The following is a 26,243-nucleotide window of genomic DNA, read 5'->3' as shown; positions in this document are numbered from 1 at the left end:
CTGGACAAGCCATATTTGCCTCATGTAACGGCCCCATCTCCTCTGCGCGAATCCCCAATCGGCCAACCAAATCTGGTGAAATGAAGTTGGCTCTAGCACCTGTGTCAAAGAAGATCAAAGCATTCTGATCTCTCACTTTGCCCCATGCCCTGCACAACTCTGTAGCTTCACCACCTACCTGCTCCCCCACAAGATCAGGAACTAAGCCTGCAGAAGGCTTTGGTTTCTTTGGCTTGGGCTCTCCTTTATTGTCAGGGTCCTTTTTGGACGTTCTTTTGGGACAATTGAATGACATATGCCCCTCTTCAGTACAGTGTCTTTCCTCAGAAGTCCTTTTGGGCATTGGCAACTTCTTATACTTTGTCTCTGAAGACCCTTTAGTATCACGAGAAGCATGCCCAAATTTTTCAGCTTTCTTGCCCAATTTCTTACTGCCTTTAAATCCAGATGAACCACCTGTGAGTAACGCATTAGCTGTCATAGCATTTTCAATCAGCTGTGACATGTTCGTTACTCTTGTCTTTATACAATAATCTCGTACCTCCTTGGGCAGCCCACAACAATATTTCTCAACCTGCTCAGATAATGGCACGGCACGATAAGAAGTCACTGGGAGTAAAGCTTCCCAAAACTTCTTGTTATAGTCCTCCAAACTATCACACTTTGAAGCATCCAGCTTGTGCCATGCTGTCATAACATCCACCTCAAATGTAGATGTGAACCATACGGAAGAGAAAACCTGTTTGAATTGGACCCATGTGGTGGGTGCTATGCCCTGCAAAAGAAGAGTAGACCACCACTGCAAAGCATTGCCCTTGAGAAAAGTGGCAGCTTTCCTCACCTTAGAGAACTCTATGTAATTCCCACCAGAAAAAGCAGCATCAAACTGCTGTAAAAAGGTAAGTGCCTTCAATTTATCCTTGGCCCCACTGAAAGTGTCAAACTTCACTGCAGCTCCCCCTTCCTTGTAATCCTTCGCCTTTCCCATAGGCGTTAGATTATCATATGGAAGTGGTTTCGTGAGATTGCTGCCCCCAACATTCATACCCATCATTGGGTCAACATTTCCCATTCCCATGCCAGGCCTACCATACATTCCAGCCATGTTTCCATACATTCCATTATGCATACCTGGCTGCATGCCACTAAACATATTGCCTTGCATCCCAGGTTGCATGCCCGCAAACATATTTCCAGCCATACCGGACTGCATACCACCATACATATTCCCTTGCATGCCAGGCTGAAAATTGGCTCCAAAAGGCCCATACATACCCATGCCTCCCTGAGGATAACCCCCAGTCATGGATTGGAACACCGAGCCACCACCAAAATAACCTGGATGCATATTCTGCTGAGGAATAGGTGGCTGTCCATAGAAGGAACTCTGAGAGTTTGCACCATAAGCATGCTGCATATTCGGAAACTGGCCAAAAGATGGTTCCTGTGGGATGGCACCACTATGACCCTGAGGAAGATTCTTCGAACGAACCTTCTTCTTCTTTTTCTGGGGCTCTGTGCGGGGTTCTGTGCGAGATCTCATAAATTCAGCAAATCTCTCGCTCTGTGTGAGCTGCATAAAAGTATCCATAACACTAGCCAAGCGATCTTTGAACCGAGCATCATCATCCTCTTTACCATGCACATCTTCTGGCTGTGTTACATCCTCATAAGGCTCAACATCTGCAACCTGTTCTCCTGCAAAAATATCCTCAGATACATCTCTTTCAGGAGAAGTCTCTTGCTCTTCTTCTTCATGATAGAAGTACTCTTCCTCTGTATCAGACATGTTTGCTGAATTTTCAGCGATGGCTTTCTTCAAAGCAACCACGAGCTCACCCCCTTCAGAAAGTTGATGATTGGTCCCGGGGACGGAACCTTGAAACCGGCCTCTGATAGAAAACCAGAGTGCGGTAGAAGCAATCACCCGTCCACTTGTAGTCTAGATGAGAAACAAAAACACAGATTGGAGCTAGAGTGCCCAAATCTGAAAACACAGCGACACCTGTTGGCCCCAAAGCTTGGCGCCCCTTGTGGTATTTCTTTATTCAATTATAATAAAATGAATGGCTAAGTACAACACAAAGATCAGTCAAGAGTTTACACCTGTAAGTCCAATCTGACGGCCCACAAATCCTTCTCAGCATAGAGGATCTATGCACACAGATCTGTGTTCCACAATAACACACTGTGCCTCCCTCTGATCAGCCAAGATCATTAAGCAGGCCAACCATGGGCATACATCTGGCATAACTCAAGTGCATGATACATCTTCTCAGCTCAAACATACATGTGCTGTCCAGTCTCTGCCTCAACCCTTGTCAATCTGCCATACCCCTCCTCTCACAAGGGGCCAGATAACACATATCTGCAACAGACATCAAGCAGTAGAAAGAGAGATAGATGAACAGAAACAGAGCTTACCAAGTTCAGCTCGTGAAACAACACTGGAGGAAGCAACAGCACCAATCTGTACTTGCAGGCACTTGTATCCACAACCCTGCTTCACACGTGTGCTTGTACTTGCCTGTATCCTCCTCCTGATGTTCACTCTTATGTTGTCCTTGAAAATACAGATCTGAAAATCAGCATTGTACCCGTCTGTACCGCCTCGGGATACGTGCCAGGAGTTGTACTTGCACAAACAGCCGGCTGTCCACTCTTGTACCTGCCTGAATCAGAGTATACAGTCTGTCCAGCACCTGTTTGCGCCACCTGCAGCAGCCTGCAGCAACTGTACTTGCTGTACCTGGCTGTCCGTACACTGTACGACAGCCGTACAGTGCTGTACTGGCTGTGTACTTGCTGGTACAGTCTGTCCAGCACCTGTTTGCGCCACCTGCAGCAGCCTGCAGCAACTGTACTTGCTGTACTTGGCTGTCCGTACACTGTACGGCAGCCGTACAGTGCTGTACTGGCTGTGTACTTGCTGGTACAGCCTGTACAGGGCCTGTGCGCAGGGAATCCTTGCAGCAGCTTCTATGCGCAGCCAGCAACAGAGGAGAAAGAGAGAGAGTACTTGCACAGTTCTGGCCGTACAGTGCTGTACGGCTGATTCCACTCAGAAAAACAGCAACAGCCCTCCAGAAATCTGCAGTCGACTTGCTCTTCAGCTTCTCCACGCTTGTGTACATGCGCTTGAGAAAAAACTCTCCACTTTTGCTACACGACTCCCCAAAAAGGGAAGAGAGAGAGAGAGGAGAGAGAAACACTCCTCCCCCAAATTAATCCCTAGGGCCCCAAACTTTAATAAGTTCCTAGGGCCACTAAGGCCTAGGGGCAAACTTTATTAAACATTAAAGTTTAATGTTTTTAGTTCCCCCCTTCACACCTAGGGATGTCCACCCATCTTAAACTCTGTCCGGGCACCCCCCATGTGAATCATAAAATATTCTGACTCTGCAACCACCATGCCCACACTTGTCCTGCTCCATTTTCACAGGGCCATGACACAGATGGCACACAGAGCTGCAGCACAGGCTTTATCTCTAGGGGCACTATCGGGCTGACTACAGGAGGTGCAGTCTGAAAGGTTTTACTCCCCTTTTTGGCTACTCGCGGGCTGGCTGCAGGAGACGCACAGCCCACTGATATTCTCATGCCCCCCCCTCTCTTGAAAGGAGGCGAGCTCTAGGAAGCGCAAGACTGTTCTCTCTCTCTCTCTCTCTCTCTCATGGAAGGCGGTGCAGGATTGCTGGATGTTGCAGGAGGGAAAACTTCGGGGCTGTTATGGATGAGCTTGTGGGTTGTTTTTAATGGCTGCGTATACAGCTGTATGCATGGACACTTGGCTGCGTGTACAGGGACTCAGGGATGTATCTCAGGAAGAGACAGGAAACAGGGTTGTGTGGGTTTGTGAACTCGAGGCTGTTTGGCACTCCTTGTCTTGAGAATCAAGGGACCTGGTCAGAATTCTGCGTTCATGTATTTTCAGTTTGTGACAGCCTAAGCAATTCAGCGAGGGCTCTTTGAGGCTGTGGAAAAAGTATAGAGTTTGCTTTGGGAGACAGCCTTGGTTTTGGCACTATTTGTGGACGGTGCTGTGTATGTTGGCATGTGGGAACAAGACATGGCTTTCTGGCTGCAAGTACAGGGTCACTTGGATGTGTTTCTTGGCATGGAAGTTATGCAAGCTCGCATGGGTGCATGTTCATCGAGCAGATTGTTTTCTTCTTGCTTGAAAGGAACAGAGGGACCTGCAGTTGTAGGCATATCTATGTTTCCAGATGTTTCATGAGGAAACAAGTCACTCGATGTATGCCGTTGTTGCCACTATCTTTGAATGGTACTGTGTATGGTTCTACGTGGAAACAGGACAAATGTTTCAAGGGGAAACAGGCCTAAGGGTTTCATGCAGAAACAGGTCATAGGTTTCTCAAGGAAACATGTGTTTTTGGTTTCTCTAGGAGATGGGTCACGTGCAGGCAGTGGGTACAAGAATGGACACATATTTGGTACAACCTTGCTGCTGATTGGACAGGGGTTTGGGAATCCATGACGGAGATGGATAGTACCCTTGGAGGGCAGAGAGGGTTGGTACAGGTGTGTCGATTGTATGGTATGTTGTGCTGTGATGTGAGTTCTCTTTTGGGAAACAGTTTGGAGTCGTTGTTGTGATGCAAGAGCACTCGATGTGTCAGGGTGTGATGCTGTTCATAGGGTGAGAGGCTATGGATGGTTGTGGGAGCCCTAATCATGGGAGAAAGCTTCTGTATGCAAGACTCAATGTGTGGGAGTCTTTTGATGTGAACAATGGCTGGACTTGTTTGTGGATGCCGAGTGGACAAGAAGCCATTATGGTCTTTGGTCTTTGCAGGCTTCAGGAGTTCTACTGTGACGGCTGAGTTTCCAGCCTTATTGTAATCAAAGCTCTTATAATCAATTAAAGAAATACCGCAAGGGACGCCACTACGTTTTGGGGCCAATCAGTGTCCGTGTACTGTTTGCAGGAGCACTCTAGCTCCCCCTGTTTTTTTCCTTTTCTTGGTCCTCAAAGGTATTGAAGTGTTTTGTGTGCAAGTTTATTTTCACACTGCCCTTTGGTTTTGTCTGAAGACCAAGGCCAGTTTACATGATTCCGTTGCCGGGACTCGTCGACTTTCTGAAGGAGGCAAGCCCGTGGTTGCTCTAGCCGGGACATCGTCGACTTTCTCAAGGAGGCAAGTCCGTGGTTGCTCTGGACGGGACAATCGCCAACTTTCCAAAGGGGGCGAGCTCATGGTTGTCTCATGAGAGTCACATTAGAAGCTTGAACATGTGGAAAGTGAAAAGGAAGTGCAGGAGGCAGTGCAGGACTGTGTCTTTGCCTGTATGAGGTGAAGAGTAAAAGCTAAGGATGAAGCTCAGGAGAAAAGACACCAAGGACAAGAAGTAGTTAACTAGGAACAAGAAGCAGTTGAAGTGTTATGGTGCAAAACATGGGTTGAAGGCTATGGCTTTTGACAGTTTTTCACTGGTGGTATCTTCATGGAGGCTTCATGGGTTCGGAAGGCAGCTTCTAGTGATCTACTATGCTTCATCGAGGACTTGTGCTTACCACTTGGGTGGACTGCAAGCAGGTTTTGGGTGCCTGAGGATATATCAGATGAGGCTCAGTGGAAGTGGAGAAACTTGATGAGGCTCTTATTCCCGAACAGATACTGACACGAAAGAGTAATCAAAGCTCTTATAATCAATTAAAGAAATACCGCAAGGGGTGCCACTACGTTTTGGGACCACTCGGTGTCCGTGTACTGTTTGCAGGAGCACTCTAGCTCCCCCTGTTTGTTTTCCTTTTCTTGGTCCTCAAAGGTGTTGAAGTGTTTTGTGTGCAAGTTGATTTTTGCACCGCCCTTTGGTTTTGTCTGAAGACCAAGGCTGGTTTACAGCTATGTTACTGCTATATAATAACAGTCATATACTACTTCTGAACTTTGAAGCTAACACTCCAATAAACAAGATAAGACACAGAATGATCAGAGATTTTGTAGAGGGTACAATGCCAGCAGCCCTAGTTTGACGTGGTGGTGAGAGTTGTGTGATTCAAAACAACCCAGAGCTTGATCATAGGTGATGCATTGTCTTTTCTTTTATGACGAATCAGAGATGATCATGTTCTAGTTCGCTTTTGTGTCAAAACAAACAAAGTTCTGTAGTACCTCTTTCATTACCAAGATGTGTACAGGGAATTTATATTACCTTAAATGCTTCTATGTTACTCCAAAAAATACATCTCCATGTCTTCTTCAAAATATAATTCTACCGAATTTCTCTAGCCAGTACAATGCACATGATGAAGAACCGCTACTTACCCTATTCTTTTTCGAGACAACTCCAATGCAATCAGGCTGCTCGGATAATCCCAAAGCACACTTCTCTCCCTGAACGGCATTCTTGATTGCCTCTGACTTGTGGTGACAGTGGGGTTTGTGCACAATGGAATGGAGTCTGAAAACCCACAAGCACATGTTTAAAGTTTTGGGAGTGCCCATTGTGCTAGTTGACCAACTATTTCATCCACACAATTACTGTACATAAAATTTTATGGAATGTCCAAAAACCTGGGATGCTAGAATTGGTTAGGCATTGGTATGGGAAATTTTATACGGTACTCCAAAAAGCTGAGACTCTAGTCTTGAACTAATAGGTGTGTGTGTAAACAGAAGTTGCACATTGGCTCATCAAATGAGCATGTTGCCCTCTTCCTTTTTAATTTACAGTTGCCCTCTTCCTTTTTAATTTACAGTTTGTAAAAAACAACAACAATGTGAAAACAATTTACACTTCACAAACAGGCATCCCTTAAAAACTAAAACAAAAACATGGTTTCAAGCACTACAAAATGAATCACACCTGGTGTCACTATAGTATGGCTTCAGTTGCAGAAAATGCCTCTCAAAAGCTTCTTGGTCTTCTGTCATGATACTCAAAACAACTGCATGCTCAAAGATATTTCCTAGCAAAGACCACCACGACAGATCACAACATGTTGATAATGGATGCTCTTTCAATGTAAATAAACACAACATTAAAGAACTTAAACCCAACCCTCAACCTTGTCATAACTTTCACAGATGTTCAAGGCCCAAAAGCTAAAACACACCACTTTTTATTTAAGACAACCAAAAATCGCCAAATCGAGCAATGAACATCTCATACTTGCAAGGACGAGTTCTTGCACTGCTGTTGGCGTTTGTCTGAATAGAGGAGGAAGACTTTGGAATTCTGTAAGCTTAACCTGAAAAGCGCAGTCTTTTATTATTTCATGACAAGTGAACTGCTTTGTCTAAAAATAAGAAGCATTTAGACATGAAACAGCACAAATTTCTCTCAGCTTATAGCAATATAAGCAAACTAAATATGTGCACACCTTCTGCACAAGCCATGTGAAAGGGCAAGCTTTGATGTTGTTAGTCATTGCCAGAAATTTGTAACCTACTTTGCAAAAATCATGAATTAAGGTTTGTTGAACTTTAATGTACTTGCGGGCACCTATTGGGCTGCCAAAACAGCCCCAAACATATGCCATACTCTACCACATACTTTACCTACAAAGCTTCTCCAAGAAGGAAGCAAGTTCACGGTCAAAGCCGTATGCACCAAATGGAGCTGAAAAACATCCAAACCACCTGTTGCCACCCCAACTTTAAAACATCGAACCTATACACCAGAAAAAATCCAAAGAGTGACTTTTCCCAAACCCGGACATGTGCACTCCTGAAACCTAGGGGCTCTACCCTATCCAAGCAGTCAACGCACGCGGGCGCCACAAAAGAAAATATTTGCAGGTTCACTAGGCTCTAATACCATGCAGCACACTCGTGTCTATGTGCTAGGGTTTTCAGAGATAGAAAAACTGCGTGCAAGGACAGTTTCAAATCATCCACAAATCGCTCAACCTGATCCGACCGCCAGATGGTCCTCAGGAGCATGAGCAAAAGCTTCTAGAAATAGGCAAGAGTTGGTTATCGATTCGCCATGATTTTGCATAAAACGCTCCCACTGTTTCTTCAATTCACACTCAGGTAATCTTCAGGATTAAACTGCATCAAGATCGCCTTGCGGCATTCATCCCAACAAGCCACCAAGTGGTGCCTAAGGTGGTCTTCTCACCACAAGCTTTGTCCTAAACTACCATTCTGTATTATGTACAAGAAAGAATTGTTACAAATGTACTTCAAGTACAAAAGATGACTGAGAATGAAGGCGTCGGTTCTCAATCCACACACTCCCTAAGATCTCCTCGACCACCCTGTACTGTAGAGAGACGCTCTGTAGACTCTGATCACTGAGGAATGCAGATGAATTTTACGAATTCCTTGGACATTTGTATATATGCACATCACCGTGCACATGGGGCTGTCAGCCTACTGAGAGGCTGCTGTCGGCTAGTTTTTCAGCAGGCGACCAGCAATAACATGAGTAACACTACTATCAACCTGCTCAAAGGCGGCAGCCAGACGAGAGAGAGAACACTATGTAGCAGCAGTATGACCAGCCCTGCAAGAGGGTGCAACTGTACGTCCAGCGCTGAATAGAGAGAGTGTTCCTGACTGCTGCCCCTTCTTCCTTCTACGAATTGAGCCCATCCTCCCTTTTGTTGGAGTCGGTCAACTCTTTTTAGCCCTTGCTTTTTCCCCTTTTGCCAAAAGTGGCCTTAGCTGCCAAAAATAACTACTGTTAAGCTTTTTCCCAAACTAGCTGGCCACAGCTTTGATGTTATTAGTCATTGCCAGAAATTTGTAACCTACTTTACACAAGTCATGATTTAGGGTTTGTTGACCTTTACTGTACTTGCAGGCACTTATTGGGCTTCCAAAACAGCCCCAAACATGCCATACTCTGCCACGTACTTTGCCTACAAAGCTGCTCCAAGTATGAAGCAGGTCCACGTGGCCCTCTCACATAGGTGATGCACGTAACACAAAGGTTTTTTATGCTCTGTTTGTTGCCAAGGGGTTCGAGCACTGCAAACGCTCCAAATCACATCTACTTCCTCTCGAACTTCTGCATTCTGAGGCAGTTCTAGTGTAAGGCTACCTCTCTGATCTTCGGAAGGATCTGAAAAGGTCCACAATACCTAGGAGAAAACTTCCCAACCCTCCCTGTCTGTAACATCTCTGAACTCCTGGGTATTCGCAAATACACCAACATTCCCTCAGATAACTCCCTCGGCGAACGCTGCCTATCAACATAAAACCGTGCTCTATCTATGGCATGTGCACTCCTCATAGAATCTCTAACTCTATCTAACATCTCCTGCTATCATGTGCATGCACATGGAAATCCCTAATCCCAAGCTAACCCCTAATTTGCAGCAAATAAAACATCACGATTTGAGCAACTGTAGCTCTCAGAGGCATCAGGAGGCGTGATGTGTGGAACAAGACCCTGGCCAGCAGTTTAGCATTTATCTGAGGTGGTCGGCAACCTATTTATTCATATCCATGGAACTGGCCACCAACAAGTTGGCTAGTTGATTATTTCTCCCAAATCCTACAAAAGGTATCTCCTTTGTCATTGTTTGTTATCTCTCTCCACTTGGAGTTAGGTCTACATTAGGCTTTATGATTTCCTTTTTGGGAAGGCCACAAGACATTGTACCCTTTTTGTACTATATGAATATACTGGATATATAGCCATCTCTCTCTCTCTCTCTATTCTCTGTCTACATTATATACCTAGATGAATCCAAGAACATGTCCAAATTCACCTTTTAGGAACGTGCATGTTATATACTCATGGTAGTCAACCCACAAGACTATATAACTATCAACTCCACTAAGCATCTCTCTCTCTCTCTATTCTCTGTCTACATTATATACCTAGATGAATCCAAGAACATGTCCAAATTCACCTTTTAGGAACGTGCATGTTATATACTCATGGTAGTCAACCCACAAGACTATATAACTAGATGAATCCAAGAACATGTCCAAATTCACCTTTTAGGAACGTGCATGTTATATACTCATGGTAGTCAACCCACAAGACTATATAACTATCAACTCCATTAAGCATAGTATGGACTAGAGGCTACAACATCCCCACTAACGTCATTAGTGCCCAATGGTGGGTGTAGAGCTCTATATCAAGATATGCTCTCACACACACACTCCACACACACACAAATAAGAGCATATATTCACACAAAGCCCTTCGTACTGAGTTTCTATCAACCTCCAGAGATGCAAGGCAGACTCAGCCATAATGAAGCCTAGCACTAAGGGAAATAGCAAATAGAAAGAATTAGTACAGCAAATAAGTAGTTGATAGGGCAAATGCACCACTAAAGATAGAAAGAATTAGCACAATATCAATTGGCCGCAACTCGGACGAAAACTTCACAATGTGAAATCTGCATGTCCACCAATATGGCTGAATTATATACCTAGATGAATCCAAGAACATGCCCAAATTCACCTTTTAGGAACCTGCATGTTATATACTCATGGTAGTCAACCCACAAGACTATATAACTATCAACTCCATAAGAATAGTATGGACTAGATACTACAACATCCCCACTAACATCTCTGTCCACATTGATTGTTCTTGCATCAAGAGTTCCTATGCACTATTTAGGGCTGAAAGAAGACTCCCAGAGCTTCCACATGTGACACCTACATATCTTCCAAGAAATCCCTAGCCGCATCACTCTGAATAGCCTTAAGTCCCATAGCTACCAAAGATCTAGGTTGGTATCCGCACATCATCATAAACGGACTATAACCAATGGCCGCATGCTCAGCACTGTTACAGACAACTAAACCATCACATGTACCTCTCCCATCTCATGGTGTATTGGAGACGTATGCACGAAGCATATCCTCCAAAACCTAATTCACCCTCTCCGTCTGCCCATTGGACTGAGGATGGTCAGAGGAACTCAAACTCAGCTTGGTCTCCAATTTCTGGAAGACTAGCTGCCAGAAGTGTCCAATAAACTTGGAGTCCCTAGAACTCACCATGTCACAATGTGAACCATATAACCTCAAAAGCTGCTCAACAAACTGCTCTAGTTGTTATTGTTTTCCTTGTGGGTAAAAAACTTGCCATCTTTGTCGATATGTATACCACCACCCAAATGGCATCATGCCCTCTGCGAGTGCGTGGTAAACCGGTGATAAAATTCCATGGAAATACTCTTTTGTCAATCCATCTACCACCACATCATGCCCTTTGCGAGTGCATGGTAAACCAGTGACACTTTACCACATAGTCGTTGGCTTCTGCCCTTATCTTGGGGCAGTAAAACATATGTTTTACCAAATCATAGGTTCGTTGTACCACCGGATGACCTATTGTAGGAGCATCGTGACAATCATAAAGGATCCTCCTCCTAATCTCAACACTATTTGGCACACAAATCCTATCATTTCGGAACAACAACCCATTCCGAATAAGATAATGATTGTTGGAAAGCTACACACACAAGAGAGTTAGGGTTTCACCTGATAGTGTCACACAAGGAAGGAGATGGAGATGGAGATGGATATGTACATAGAGATATTGACTGAGACCAGTGGAGGTGGTAGAGTCAACCTTCCACATATATCACATCCATAATAATATGAAAGTACAAAGCAATAGATAGAGTTTTCTTTCACACTGGATATCCAAGAAGGGAAAAAACCACATGGAAAAAAGTGCCCTTGGTTAGGTCCTGTTCACATAGCACTACCATAAGTGTGCATTTTCCTTCAAATCTCCCCTGTAGTGTAAGTGTGAACCTGTACAAGGTGGAAGATCACAATCTATATGAGAGCAAGCCTAAAGCTTTTTGGAAAGCTTCAAACTTCTCTCTAGGCAAAGTCTTTGTGAATAGATCTCCAACATTATTTTGTGTAAGGCAGTAAGATAAATTGATCTCTCCTCCATGTTATCTCTATCTCATAATGATAATGGATCTCAATGTGCTTGGTACGTGCATGAAGCACGGGATTTAGTGCCTTGGACATAGCACTTTGGCTATTAGTGACAACAGTGTTAAGTAATAGTGATTAATGTGGGAATAAAAAAGTGCTAGGTGGTTGAATAAACTAGCACTGAATATAGACATTAAATAAAGCGGTTTCAATGTATGTGAACAACTGCTCGTATGTGTAAGTCTCTCGTGTGGGAACACCCTCTTAAAAGGCATATGTGGTGGCATCATACTATGGAATCATATTTAGCATATGTGGTGGCATCACATCTAGCATATGCTTTAGAATATGTAATGATGTCTCTACTATAAAAAGGACCTACTTCTATAATGAGTTTATGCTTTCCACTACATCTTGTAATTCCTCAATCCCTTTTATCTTGTGCTGATTATCTTGTTGATTATCATCTCTCTGTCAATATTTGGTATCAGAGCCGGTGCTGCAACAGCCCGTGGGGCTTCACGCTCAGATCCCGCCGCCAGTTCAAAGCCCATCGCCACCGTCTTAGAGCCGCCTACCGCCGGTCGCCACCGGCTGCTGCCATCTCAGAGCCGCCCCGCCGGTCGCTCCAAAGCCCGCCGCCACCAGCCCGTTGGGCGGCGCTAGTGCGCAGCCATAGTGCGCAGCCAACCGGATGTCAACCCGGGGCCTACACACCACTTCCATCCGGCTGCCACCTGCACGTGCCTCCTCCACCCGGCTCCTGCCTCCGCTCGGCCACCTGCGCCATGTCTGCCCCGCCACAGTCAGTTCTGAGACCTGCCCAGCCCACTGTTCGACACTCTTGCCTCGCCCACGGTTCTCCTCTGCCTCAGTTCTGTTCTCGGCTCCAGCTCGGCTTGGGTGTCTAAGGGAGGGAAAGAGGGAAGAAGCAACTCAGCTCACACCAGCATCCTGTCCACAGAGGTAACACAAGTTTTGGGGCTTTCTTTCCATACATTTTTTTTGAAAGTCAAGTCCTCTGTGTTACCATAAAGAAAAAAAGAAAGCATTCATCTCTTATTCATATTATGATAGACAGACCTAGTGAGAACCTTTCGCTTGTTCATTATGGTTGGCTACACAACACAGTCATGTTTTGTGGATACTTGAAAGACAAGCTCACATATAGTAAGATTTTCAGGTTGAAATCATTTTTAGCATCCATGATTGTCCCATGAATTAAATAGCTTAAAATTTTACAAAAGAAATGCACCTAGACACTACCGAGGACATGGTACAATAGTTGAGAGACAAGTTGGGCACAATATGAACACAAGAGAAGACATTTTCGATGCCTCCGCCAGAATACGACTTGCTATCAATCCCCTATCTAAAGGCAAGTCAAGGGTCATTGTTGCACGCCCGTGTTGACACCACTAGGTAGAAAGTCCTCAACTCCCATACGCAAAGCATCTGGAGATCATCATAGAAGTGTGAATCAACAACTCATCTTTGTATGCATCAATTGATAAGTATGCATAACCAAGACTCAAGTCAAGATCCAAGTTTGTAATTGTAAATATTCATGTTTTGCAATATACAGTAGATTAGGTCTATATCTCCTCCTCTATTGTGTCTTGCTCAGTTTTTATTAGCGTTAATCTATCATGTGCTTAGCGTTAATCTATGTTTAAGTCTTTATGTTGCATCACTCGTGTAGCATTGGTATCAAAGCATAAGTTCACCCTACATAGTGTTCGTGCATCCAAGGTTTGCAACCAAAATTAGGGTTTTCTACTTTGCATCAAATCAGCCCTTTCTTCAATGTGCGGAGTTAAAAACCAAATTAAGGTTTTCCTTTTCATGTTTTCAACCTATTTTTATATGTAGCATAGGTTGAAAACATCAATCCTTTCATCAGTGTTTTCAGCCACAACTTCAATGTGCAGAGTTAAAAACCAAATTAGGATTTGCCTTCATCTTTTCAACCTATTTTTGTATGTAGCATAGGTTGCATGTAGACTAGGACCAGCAAAAGTCTAACCAAGGTAGGAAATGGAATGTGAAGAGATAGACGTCCGCCATCGGCAAAGAGTTGAAGGGATTGAAGCCAGTTCAAACAGCAACAAGAAGAAATTGTGACCGAATGAAAGGAGGATCTACGATGACACAAGGAAGATGCATGACAAGCATGGCAGTTGGAATGCGAGCAGGAAGTTGCAAGGGAGTTTGCAGCCGAGTGAGTAGCGGAGCTCATGGTAGCATCAAAGGTCAAGATGGAATCGCCTAGGGTTGAGGTGCATCCCAAGACCGAGATTGTTAGCCTAAGTAAGGGAGAGCTTCCAAGACAAGAGGAGCTAACGTTACTCAAGATGCAGTTGTCAAAGCGAGAACCCGAGAGCGAGCAGATTCCCACAGAGGTAGATCTCTCCAAATCCCAAGAGGAGGAGGATGAAGCCAACCAAACAATTTCCATGGAGCTTCCGCGAAGAGTCTCTTCAAGTCCGATAGGGAGGAGGAGGATATTACATCTCTTGCAGATCCTGTAGCCAAACCAAAGAGCTTGGAGATCAAGACATTGGATATGGAGCTGAGCCTGCAGATGGACCAAATTATCGGAGCAAAGGTGCATAATTTTCCCCAGCGCTCCAAGTTTAGGAAGAGGGGGTGTCACGTGCATCACCCATGTGAGTGCCATGTGGGCACGCTTCCTACTTGTAGCCACCTTCTAGGTAAAGTACCTGGCATAGTATGGCTATTTGGGGCTGTTTTGGCAACCCAATAGGTGCCCAGGACATGGCTCAATAGTTGGGACACAAGTTGGGCACAATATGAACACAAGAAAAACCCTACCTGAATATGACTTTATATAAGGATCATTCTTGGACATTTCATTCTTGCACACCACATGAAACCGATCCCGTCAAGTGGGAAAGACTCCGTTGGACACCCACACGCGTAATAGCACAACTTAAGACCACAATTTGAAAAGAACAACTTAATAACAACTTGAAATTGAAATGAAATGAAATGAGATAGATGGACACCAGCACTGGGGCCGGAACGGGCCGACCCCCCCCCCCTCAATATATGACATATATTATTGGGAGTATTTAACAAATACAATGCTCCATGGGTTCAAAGAACCAGATGATGTCCATGTACAAATGAATACAGTACCAAACAAAAGGCTCGAAGTAGATGTTCGAAGTAGAACGACCCCACCTAGGAGGTGCAAAATCCACTTGTAGCCGCCTATGGAAAGAAAATGCAACCTCTTGCAAAAAGGGGATGGAGCAGCCGCCTTGGAAGAGGTAACGTCTGGCTGTAGGAACACAGCTGCCAAATGAAGAGGAGAAGGAGGCACCTGCAGTAGACAGGTGCAGCCTGCTAGTGTTGGCACATGCCGCCTCTGGAGAGCAACAACGCAGCCTTGTGGAGGTGGCAGCCGCTTGCTAACTAGGCAGCGCCTGTGCCGCCTGTATGGGAGAGCACACAGCTGCCTGTGGCGACAGCGCACAGTCGCCTGCAAGTGGCAGCCGCCTGCTGATTAGTCAGCGCAGCCTACTGAAGGTGGCAGCCGCCTTGTTGAGAGGTGTGATGCCTGGCTGCAGCCTGCGCAGCTGCCTGCTGTGTAGTGGGCAGCCCACTGGATAACCTGCGCAATCACCAGCAGAGGGTGCAGCCGCCTGGGAGCAGAAGCGTAGCCTGTTCAGCAGCCGCCTGGAAAAACATGCGCAGCCAGTTCAGCAGCTGCCTGGGAAAACATGCGCAAAGATGGTCCTCTTCACGTTAGAGGTGATGGCTCCTTTTTGTAAAGGTTGGAGTGGAGTTTAAACTATTTGATTTGGCTAGCTCCCCACATTTGCATGTGGGCGGCCAGTTCCATGGTGGTGTGGGTAGGTGACCATGCACCCACCCCCACACACACACAAGATAAGTGAGGCTCCCCACCTTGGCCCCTAAGTGGGTGTCCACTTTTAAGTGAGTGTGAACATATAACCTTATAAAATGAAAGGTTAGAGATTAAAGTATTAACCCAACATGTGCAGTACACTTACCACCTGTTCACATGCACCAAAACTCGTTAGAAGACAGAGCAAACTTCACGACTCACTGGCAGGCGTCCCCGCTCAGTAAGTCACACGACAAATAGGCAAACACAAAAATACAAGTCATGTGAAAACAGTTTCAAACATGCAAAACATGAGTGCATGTGCAAATAGTATCATGGACATATCTCCCGTTCATGGAACAAGTACAAAATATCTGTCGGGGAAAAAAATGGCACGACATAAAACATAAATCCTGGTCTTCCTATGGAGTGACAGTCCCATAGGTAAAACACAGTTCCAAGCACGAGCCTCCCTATGGAGTGACAGTCCCATAGGCAAGACACGGCACGAATATTGGTTCTTCCATGGCGTGACAATCCCACGGATAGAACACAGTCCAGGTCATACACGGGTGGCACCAGTCTAGCTCCCGTCCATACGACACCATCCTGCTAACACACGGGTGGCACCAGTCTGGCTCCCGTCCATGTCAGCAAAATACTGGCCTCTTCACATGAGACACCGGCCTGGCCTCAAGTGAACGAGACACAAAAACTGGAGATGGACCAAATGATCGGCCAATTGGTGACATCCCCCCGGGCTTCTAAAGAGTTGTCCTCAACTGAAAAGTCTCAAGATATGCCTGCAACAACTGTGGGTAGTCAACAAAATAGTCCTCATTTACCCATTTTGCATCAATAGGCAAATAATTCTTAAACCTCACAAGGTATCTCCTGGAAAGCTTTCCTGCAACAAGTAGCTTTCGCTCCTTGTGAAAAACAATCTGTTCTGGATGGAGGATCTCCTCAAGCTCATCAATCTCGCGCGGATCTTCTATGACAGGCTCGTCAGGATCTGGCCCCACATATTTTCGAAATAGACTCACATGAAATGCATTGTGAATCTTCCAGTGACTAGGCAAAGCAAGCCTATATGACACTTCATTGATCTTCTGAATCACCTTGAAGGGTCCATAATAGCAAGGAGAAAGCTTAGGATATGATCCTTCTCGTCTTGGCCTCTTCCGAAGCCTAGCCTTCTTAAATTTCAGCAAAACCCAATCACCTTCTTTGACTTGCATGTCCCTTCTATGCTTGTCAGCAGCCATTTTATGCTTATCTTGTACGAAGGATGGGTGGCAATACCACTCTATCATAAATAATCTCAAAGGAAGTCTTTACCGTGGAGGCATGGATGGTATTGTTGTAGGCAAACTCAACAAGTGGAAGATACTTCTCCCATGCAGTCCTTTGATCTGTCGCATAACACTTCAATAAATCCAACACGACTGAATTTACAGCTTCACTTTGGCCATCCGTTGGGGATGATAAGCTGATGAAAACTCAAGTTTAGTACCCATATTATCAAATAAAGCCCTCCAAAAGAGGCTTATAGTCCTGGAATCTCTATCCCCAACAATGGATTTAGGCATACCATGATGCTTGAAAATATTAGCAAGAAAAAGCTTTACCATATAATCAGCTTTAATGGTTTTCTTGACGGGCAAGAAATGAGCTTGCTTGCTAAACCTGTCCACAATGGTCCAAATAGCATCATTTCCATGCTGGGATCTAGGCAAATCCATAATAAAATCCATAGTAATACTTTCCCAAGGTTGCGAGGGAATAGGCAATGGCTAAAACAAACCTGGAGGTTTTTGCCGGTCAAATTTCACCTTTTGGCAAGTAATACATGCACGCACATAAGCCTCAATGTCTTTACGCATGCTTGGCCAAAAGAAATATCTCTTAATCATGCGTGTAGTGAGCATGATACCTCTATGACCAGCATAAGGTGGAGCGTGACATTCCTCCATAACCTTTGGACGCAAATCCTTCACCACACATAGGCAATTATCCTTCATAAGATAACCCTCGTTGATAACATAAGAGGCATGTGAATGACCAGCCATCAAATCAGTCCATATATGGCAAAAATCAGCATCCAAATGATACAAATCTCGCATAGCAAATAAGTCGCCATGAGAGGCCACTGAGACTGCAACTACATAAGGCCTCCTGGATAATGCATTGGCCACCACATTTTTCTTTCCTGGCGTATACACAATCTGAAAATGAAACATGGAAAGAAAGTTTACCATTCTCATCTGCTTCTCTGAAAGCTTTGTTTGAGATAGAAAATATCTCAAGCTTTGATGATCTGTCTTGACTACAAATTCAGTCCCAAGAAGATAATGTTTCCATATCTTTAAGGCATGAATTACAGCCAAGAGCTCTTTCTCATAGATATCCATATGAAGCTCAGCATCATGCAAACGACGGCTCTCGTATGCAACTGCATGCCCTTCTTGATTTAGGACAGCTCCTATGCAATCACCACAAGCATCACATTCAACTACGAATGACTTGTGCAAGTCAAGAACAATCAATACTGGACCACATATGATAGCATGCTTGAGCTGCAAGAAAGCATCCTGTTCTTTTGAAGTCCATTTGAAAGTGGTTTTCTTCTTTGTGAGATCATGTAAAGGGGTGGCTATCATAGCAAAATGCCTTATGAAACGCCTATAGTGCGAACATAATCCCAGAAAACTACGTACTTGATGTACGTTTTGCAATTCGGGCAATTCCGAATGGTCTCTATCTTTGCAGGATCCATTGTAACTCCATCCTTGGATACAATGTGTCCCAAATAATGAATCTCTGAAAGAAAGAACTCACTTTTCTTGGCATTAATGAAAAGTTTATGCTTCCGCAACTCTTCGAACACTGTGACCAAATGAGTTCTGTGTTCCTGCTCATTCTTGGAGAAAACCAAGATATCATCAAAGAATACTCCTGTAAATTTGCGATGGGGTCGGAATATCCTTTCCGTCATACGATTAAGCCTGGCAGGAGCATTGGTCCAAAAATTCATATAATCCAAAGGCTGTCCTGAATGCAGTTTTATGGACATCTTGTGGCACCACTCGTATTTGGTGATAACCACTCTTCAAATCAAGTCTGCTAAAATAAGTTGAACCATCAAGCTTATCCAAAATGTCATCAATACGCGGAATTGGGAATCTGTTCTTGATGGTAAGCTTGTTTAAAGCTCTATAGTCCACACACATGCGAAATGATCCGTCCTTCTTTTGAACAAGAAGCACAGGAGAGCAATAAGGTGAGGAACTGGGTTGAACCAAACCTTTCTCTAAAAGCTCATTTACTTGCTTCATGATCTCTTCTTGTTGTGCAGCACTTACTCAGTATGCGGGTTTGTTAGAGGGAGAATTACCTGGCACAAGATCTATGCGATGATCTTCGAGCCTTTGGGGAGGTAATTCACCTGACAATGTATCAGCAAAACAGTCATTGAATGCATAAAGAAAATTCAGCCTATCATTAGTCATAGCATCCACATTTTTATGATTTGGTACAAGGCTATCACAAACAAAAACCAAGTACGCAGAAAGACTCTTTTTCATTGCTTTATTAATTTGGATGTGTAATACTTCTTTGCCGGCATCAATAAAATGCATGCGGCCTTTATGCATAAAAGAAATCATATTGGTCTTGTATTCTTTGCGAGGCTCAAGCCTATGATGCCATGGCTTGCCCAACAATACATCACATCCATTTAGTGGAGCAACTAGGAAATGTTCATTATCAAGGTAGCCCTGGATATGTATGCGCAACTTCCCTATCAATGGAGTAACCTGCACCTCTCTACCAACAAATGCAGCTTCGGCTTCAATCTGAGGTCCCATGTTCTCAACCTCAATACCCAATGCAGCTGCCGTTTGCATAGAGATGAAGTTATCGGTTGCACAATCATCAAACATGAATAAGGCGGACTGATCCTTGATTTGTCCCCAAGCCTTGCATACCATTCGCTCTTTTGCATCATGTTCAATGTTTCCCTGCACATCGGAAACTGCATGTATATTAGCCTGGTCTGCTTGTTCTCGTGCTTTGGTTTGCGGTCAGGGCACTCTCTAAACATGTGCTCTCTGCTACCACAAGAAAAACATTTTCCCTCCTTGGCATATTGCTCTCTTTGCTCCGGGGTCAAGCCGAATTTGCTCTTCTTTGGGCCTCATCTTTAGATGTGGTATTTTCAGCTTTACCACCCTTGTGTCTCCCGGAAGTTCTTTTTAGGTGGCTGTCCACCCTTTTGCAGATTTGGGACAACCTTGTCTTGCCCTTTTGAACCGCCTTGATCCTGCTTAATTTTGAGCATCAATTGCTCCGTAGCAAGAGCAGAAGCTGTGAGTTGTTGCAAAGTATGTTTCGGGTGCAATTCAATGCCCGAACGATATGCTGGTTGCAGTCCAGAGCGAAACTTCCTCTTTCTTTCATCCTCCGTGATTTGCATAAAAGGAGTTACCTCCAGCAACACTTTCCAGAACTTGTTGACATACTATTGCACGCTTTCATTATCTCTTTGCTCAAGTCTGTCCCACTTTTGAGTGAGAGTTTGCTCCGCATTTGGTGGCAAAAACTGAGCATAGAATCGGTCCTTAAATTCCTTCCAGCCTCGCAGAGCATCAGAACCACGAGAGGCACTAGTTGGATCCCTCGAATTAGGCACTTCCAAAGGGTTGCCTTGGCTGTCCATTGTGTTAAGTGTGCTAGAAGCGGGGTGTCCAATACACAAGTTCGTTTCCCCACTAGGAAGAGAGAAACAACCGTGCTCTGATACCAATGAAACTGATCCCGTCAAGTGGGAAAGACTCCGTTGGACACCCACACGCGTAATAGCACAACTTAATACCACAATTTGAAAAGAACAACTTAATAACAACTTGAAATTGAAATGAAATGGAATGAGATAGATGGACACCAACACTGGGGCCGGAATATGATATATATTATTGGGACTATTTAACAAATACAATGCTCCATGGGTTCAAAGAACCAGATGATGTCCATGTACAAATGAATACAGTACCAAACAAAAGGCTCGAAAACGACCACTAGCGTGGTCCAGTCTCTACGGTCCTGTGCCTTCACTGGACTCTGCGGAGAGCGCCCCACTGGTGTTTCCAAGACCACGCACAAACAAGCGCTCTCGTACTAACGCCTAGCTCTCCCGATCTCAGCACCTTTGGACCGTGGTTCTCCAAGAGCTTGGACTACCTGGCACCGAATGGGTGTTGCCGTGGAAAGAATCCCTTATCAGATTTATCACAAAGTACTTTACTTAAATCTGAAAATTCACTTACTTGAAGATGGTAGATGGAAGTCCAATACCCAAGGTATCTGTGTGCAGTTACTTGAGAGGAGCACCAGGGCGCAGCAGCCTGTCGAGGAGGAGGAGGAGGAGGAGAAGCTACCTGTGTAGATGGTGTAGCCACCTAGAAGGTGCAAAATCCACTTGTAGCCGCCTATGGAAAGAAAATGCAACCTCTTGCAAAAAGGGGATGGAGCAGCCGCCTTGGAAGAGGTAACGTCTGGCTGTAGGAACACAGCCACCAGATGAAGAGGAGAAGGAGGCGCCTGCAGTAGACAGGTGCAGCCTGCTAGTGTTGGCACATGCCGCCTCTGGAGAGCAACAACGCAACCTTGTGGAGGTGGCAGCCGCTTGCTGACTAGGCAGCGCCTGTGCCGCCTGTATGGGAGAGCACACAGCTGCCTGTGGCGACAGCGCGCAGCCGCCTACTGATTAGTCAACGCAGCCTACTGAAGGTGGCAGCCGCCTTGTTGAGAGGTGTGATGCCTGGCTGCAGCCTGCGCAGCTGCCTGCTGTGTGGTGGGCAGCCCACTAGATAACCTGCGCAACCACCAGCAGAGGGTGCAGCCGCCTGGGAGCAGAAGCGTAGCCTGTTCAGCAGCCGCCTGGGAAAACATGCACAGCCAGTTCAGCAGCTGCCTGGGAAAACATGCGCAGAGATGGTCGCCTGATTGTCCTCTTCACGTTAGAGGTGATGGCTCCTTTTTGTAAAGGTTGGAGTGGAGTTTAAACTATTTGATTTGGCTGGCTCCCCACGTTTGCATGTGGGCGGCCAGTTTCATGGTGGTGTGGGTAGGTGACCATGCACCCACCCCCACACACACACAAGATAAGTGAGGCTCCCCACCTTGGCCCCTAAGTGGGTGCCCACTTTTAAGTGAGTGTGAACATATAACCTTATAAAATGAAAGGTTAGAGATTAAAGTATTAAACCAACGTGTGCAATACACTTACCACCTGTTCACATGCACCAAAACTCGTCAGAAGACAGAGCAAACTTCACGACTCACTGGCAGGCGTCCCCGCTCAGTAAGTCACACGACAAACAGGCAAACACAAAAATACAAGTCATGCGAAAACAGTTTCAAACATGCAAAACATGAGTGCATGTGCAAATAGTATCATGGACATATCTCCCGTTCATGGAACAAGTACAAAATATCTATCGGGCACAAAAATGGCACGACATAAAACATAAATCCTGGTCTTCCTATGGAGTGACAGTCCCATAGGGAAAACATAGTTCGAGGCACGAGCCTCCCTATGGAGTGACAGTCCCATAGGCAAGACACGGCACGAATACCGGCTCTCCCATGGCGTGACAATCCCATGGATAGAACACAGTCCATGTCATACACGGGGGGCACCAGTCTGGCTCCCGTCCATACGACACCATCCTGCTAACACACGGGTGGCACCAGTCTGGCTCCCTTCGATGTCAGCAAAATACTGGCCTCTTCACATGAGACACCGGCCTAGCCTCAAGTGAACGAGACACAAAAACTGGAGATGGACCAAATGGTCGGCCAATTGGTGACACCACAGGGTGATACCACTGGCTAGAAGGCAGTCCTCAACCCTAAACGCAAGGCACAGAAGGTCAACATCACTTCCAAATCAGCATTAATGCAAATACGCAGGTCATGCAGCCTGTAGAAGCAAAGAAAGCATCACCTAGAAGCTGTCCAGCAGAGGCTACTTCAAGGGGCCAGCATTCAGTCCAAGCCACCAGCTTTCTGCAAGTCTTTTGGTCAGTATTTTCACAGTTTTACAGCCCACAAGGTCAGTTCATTATTTCATACAGCAATAAAGCAAATACACTTATGGGGGTTATTAGGACCCGATACTGTGTACTACTCTCTTTTTGACACTTCGGGACATCCTACAGCAATGTATGGTGGACCGTGGACCCTTTTGGGGACCAGGTCTTAGTGTGGACGCTTGGAAAAGCATAGAGAGACTGCAAGTAATGATGCTATCACATGTGATCAGAGCAAAGAATCAGTGCCACATGCTATTGTGCTAGCAGAGTTTGGGGCAGCTCCCTGGTCATAGATGCCCTCTTCCAGACCATCACGTACATTCAGCATGTATATATACACTACTAGGGACCGTCTCCCGAGACTAGATTTGGATTCATCCCTACAGTTATACCACGCGAGGGAGAGGGAGAGAGAGAGAAAGAAAGAAAGAAAGAAAGCTGTATTAACGTCTACTAGAGGCCAAACTCGACCTACGAGACAAATCAATGTACAACTGTCAATGTCCTCTGGATGTCTAGAAAAAAAGGACGATAAACATGAAATAAACTATGAAAGTACTCAGCTAGGGGGGGGGGGGGGGGGGGATGGATGGAGCACTACTGCTAAAGGCTCAACATGCAACCTATATGCGTAGGGTATACAAGAATGCAATGCAAATCTGTCTAGCTCCAACCAGTACCATAATGGGGGTGTAATATGCGATACATAGGCGATGGCGAGAGAGAGAGGGATGCTAGACTACCGTCGTCATCATCATCAGTATCAAGTTTCAACATCATTACCAGCACCAACATGGTACTCCTAGGTGGTTGAGAGGTTTGACAAAATGATCTTCTCTATCACCACATGAAATTACACGATTGTACACATCTTTATATAAATATGAGACACTTCTAGTCCAATCTTGAGAGAATCCCATGAATATATATATATATATATATATATATATATATATATATATATATATATATATGTATGTATGTATGTATGTATGTATGTATGTATGTATGTATGTATGCACACACACATACATATGTATGTATGTATGTATGTATACAAACATACATATATGTGTGTGTGTACATATTCATGTACACACACACACACGCATACAATATATAGATATATATGTAAATATGTACAATGATTCCTTATCGAATTATGCGTGATTCTTCATCGAATTTCATGCATCTCTAGAAGTCCTTTGCATGTTTTCTAAAGTCCTTTAGAAAGGTCACCTCCCCCCCCTCACCATCATTTTCAAGTGTTTCTTCCCCAAACTCTTGTAAATTTTTGCAAGGCTCTCTCTCTCTCTCTCTCTCTCTCTCTCTCTCACTTTCTCTTTCTAGCACACATGCTCTCTTTACCATTCCATTTCCTCTCTCCTGCTTTTCTAAGGTTCCCTTTTAAATCCCAATCAACTCTATTTTATACCTTCTCAAAATCAAGCATTAGAACCAATCCAATTAACTCTATTATATGCTATGGGCTGATTCCTCAATATTAACCCATTCTATAGGATCCATAACCCATCAATATCACTCTTTTACGCAGGTAGGGTGACTCGCTTGGGGCCTATCAGGACAAAGGTGGTAAAATTATAAGCTATTGTGCTCTCATTTTGACATCTGGGCCTTCCTTATGACAAGGCTAGTTTAAGTACTTCGCATACCTAGAAGGGCATGATAGTCATTAGTTCATTGTCACCGTCATTGTAATTTCACGTGGATTGTGGGGATGCACCAGCTAAGGCAGCATAGAAAGATAACATGGAGAAAGGAAAGCAACAACTATAGTGAACTATTGGTGCAAATGTGGTTGGGAAAGTGCTAGAAAGTGCCTTCACATAGGTACGAAGTTGGCCATAAGTCTAGGGAAATCTTTTAACACCTGAAAAATGGGCATGAAGACTTGAACTTGATTGGACCTAGCAAATTTTCACACCCATGTAAAAAGGGCTCTCTCCTCGTTCTAACATCGAGCTTGAATTTGGTCAAAACATATTTTGTCATGAGCTTTTGTCCAGTTTCAGAACATTTTGTCCTAGAGATGTCATGAATTGGGTTCTTTTGTTTCTATTGGCCCAAGAGTGTAGCATATTACAGTTTTACACAAACTCATTGGCAAATGCCCAACAAAATTTCATAAGGGATGCGGAGGATTCCCTTGCTGTAAGCGATAAAGATTACTATGCTTGAATGCGGGTGCCTATACACGATGGGTTCCCACATTCGGTTTGCCAACAAGAAGATACACTCTAGTACGGTAGTCTCAACTTAGGTCTTGTGTATTAAAGGAGAATGTGATCCTTGGCAGGACCACTTTCACTGTTCTCTTTGCTACATATAGCAATGATGCATGTGGCCTTACATAAACTTGAAATTTTCAACTTGTTTGTCGGTGCAGCTTAAGCTAAAAGTGGTGCCGATAATGTATGTAGAATCCTGATTTTCTGGCACATAGGCTTGTTTGTGGTGTGCAAAGGGAGTATTTTCGACAAAGTGGATTGCATGGGCAGTGATTTTCATAAAGGCATGCGCCACACCTTTGATTTATCCAGGCAAACTCACGAAGATCCACCTGCGTCTGCGCGAGGGATCTCATGATCATGTACGCTGGCTCAACAGATCACAAATATGACAGCCCTGGTGAAAGCTCAATTTCTCACTTAGCTTACACAGCTTAAGCTAAAGCCGCATCTATGGTGGTGACCATAGAAACAAGAAAATGTACGCCTGTGATGAAAAGTGTGTCCTGGTTTTTTTTTTCTTCTTGAAATGCTTGGCAAATAACTGCATACAAAGGAAAAAAGCTATCCGCAGCATTAGGTTTTCTAAAACCATAGGTCTAAGGAGCGCTCTCTCTCTGTGTGCGCGTGCGCGCACATTTGTGATTAAGAAAACAGAAACATACACAAAAACTAAACAAATGAGATACCTTCGATTGGGACAGCAACGTGCAACTCGCCTCGAAGTCCTTCTTGGAGTAGGCAGCTTTGAACTTCTCGAACAGATCCGGCGTCTGTGCAATCTTGGACTCCATGTCGGCTCGTTCGACGATCTTTGCTTCGTTAACTAACGAGTTCACTCAACCTTTTCGATGTGTTCATAATTATATAAACTTTTTTAAATATGGTGGCTTGTCAGTGACCTTTTTTTTTTTTTTTGAAGGATGGGTCTCCACAACTCACCCCCAAATTCAGGCACCCTCAAATATCATATCTCGGGTGTCTATATATATCCAATCAATTTTATCTTGGTATTAATGAATGCCCTAAAGTACTTTATATGAAGTATTTTATATAAAGTACTTTATGTTAAGTACCTTAAAGTATCCACAAGACATCTATACAAGATTAAGGGAGAGTGGCAGTGTTCGAAAAAAACTATTTTCCCAAAAAGTAAAAAACCTTCATCTAAAAA

At 44.5% G+C, this 26,243-nt stretch overlaps 1 protein-coding gene across 2 annotated transcripts in view; it reads right to left on the bottom strand.

Annotated features, from left to right (window-relative positions):
- LOC147631460 (26S proteasome non-ATPase regulatory subunit 8 homolog A-like) overlaps positions 1-25,926 on the bottom strand; it is a 60,580-nt gene extending 34,654 nt beyond the window's left edge. Inside the window, exons 1-3 of one of the 2 annotated variants that reach the window (XM_086809861.1) lie at positions 25,759-25,926; positions 7,138-7,216; positions 6,832-6,934 (exon numbers count right to left, since the gene is read on the bottom strand). In XM_086809861.1, coding sequence (XP_086665987.1) covers positions 6,832-6,934; positions 7,138-7,216; positions 25,759-25,863 — 287 coding nt within the window. In that variant the 5' untranslated portion in view covers positions 25,864-25,926. The remainder of the gene's footprint in view (positions 1-6,831; positions 6,935-7,137; positions 7,217-25,758) is intronic. The other variant, XM_086809860.1, reaches the window with a different exon arrangement.
- Between the last annotated feature and the right edge of the window lie 317 nt (positions 25,927-26,243).

Source organism: Cibotium barometz, chromosome 15 (genome assembly GCF_041138505.1).
Source record: "Cibotium barometz isolate CiBa-2024 chromosome 15, ASM4113850v1, whole genome shotgun sequence".
Classification (NCBI taxonomy): Eukaryota; Viridiplantae; Streptophyta; class Polypodiopsida; order Cyatheales; family Cibotiaceae; genus Cibotium; species Cibotium barometz.
This window is presented reverse-complemented; position numbering and strand designations above follow the sequence as displayed.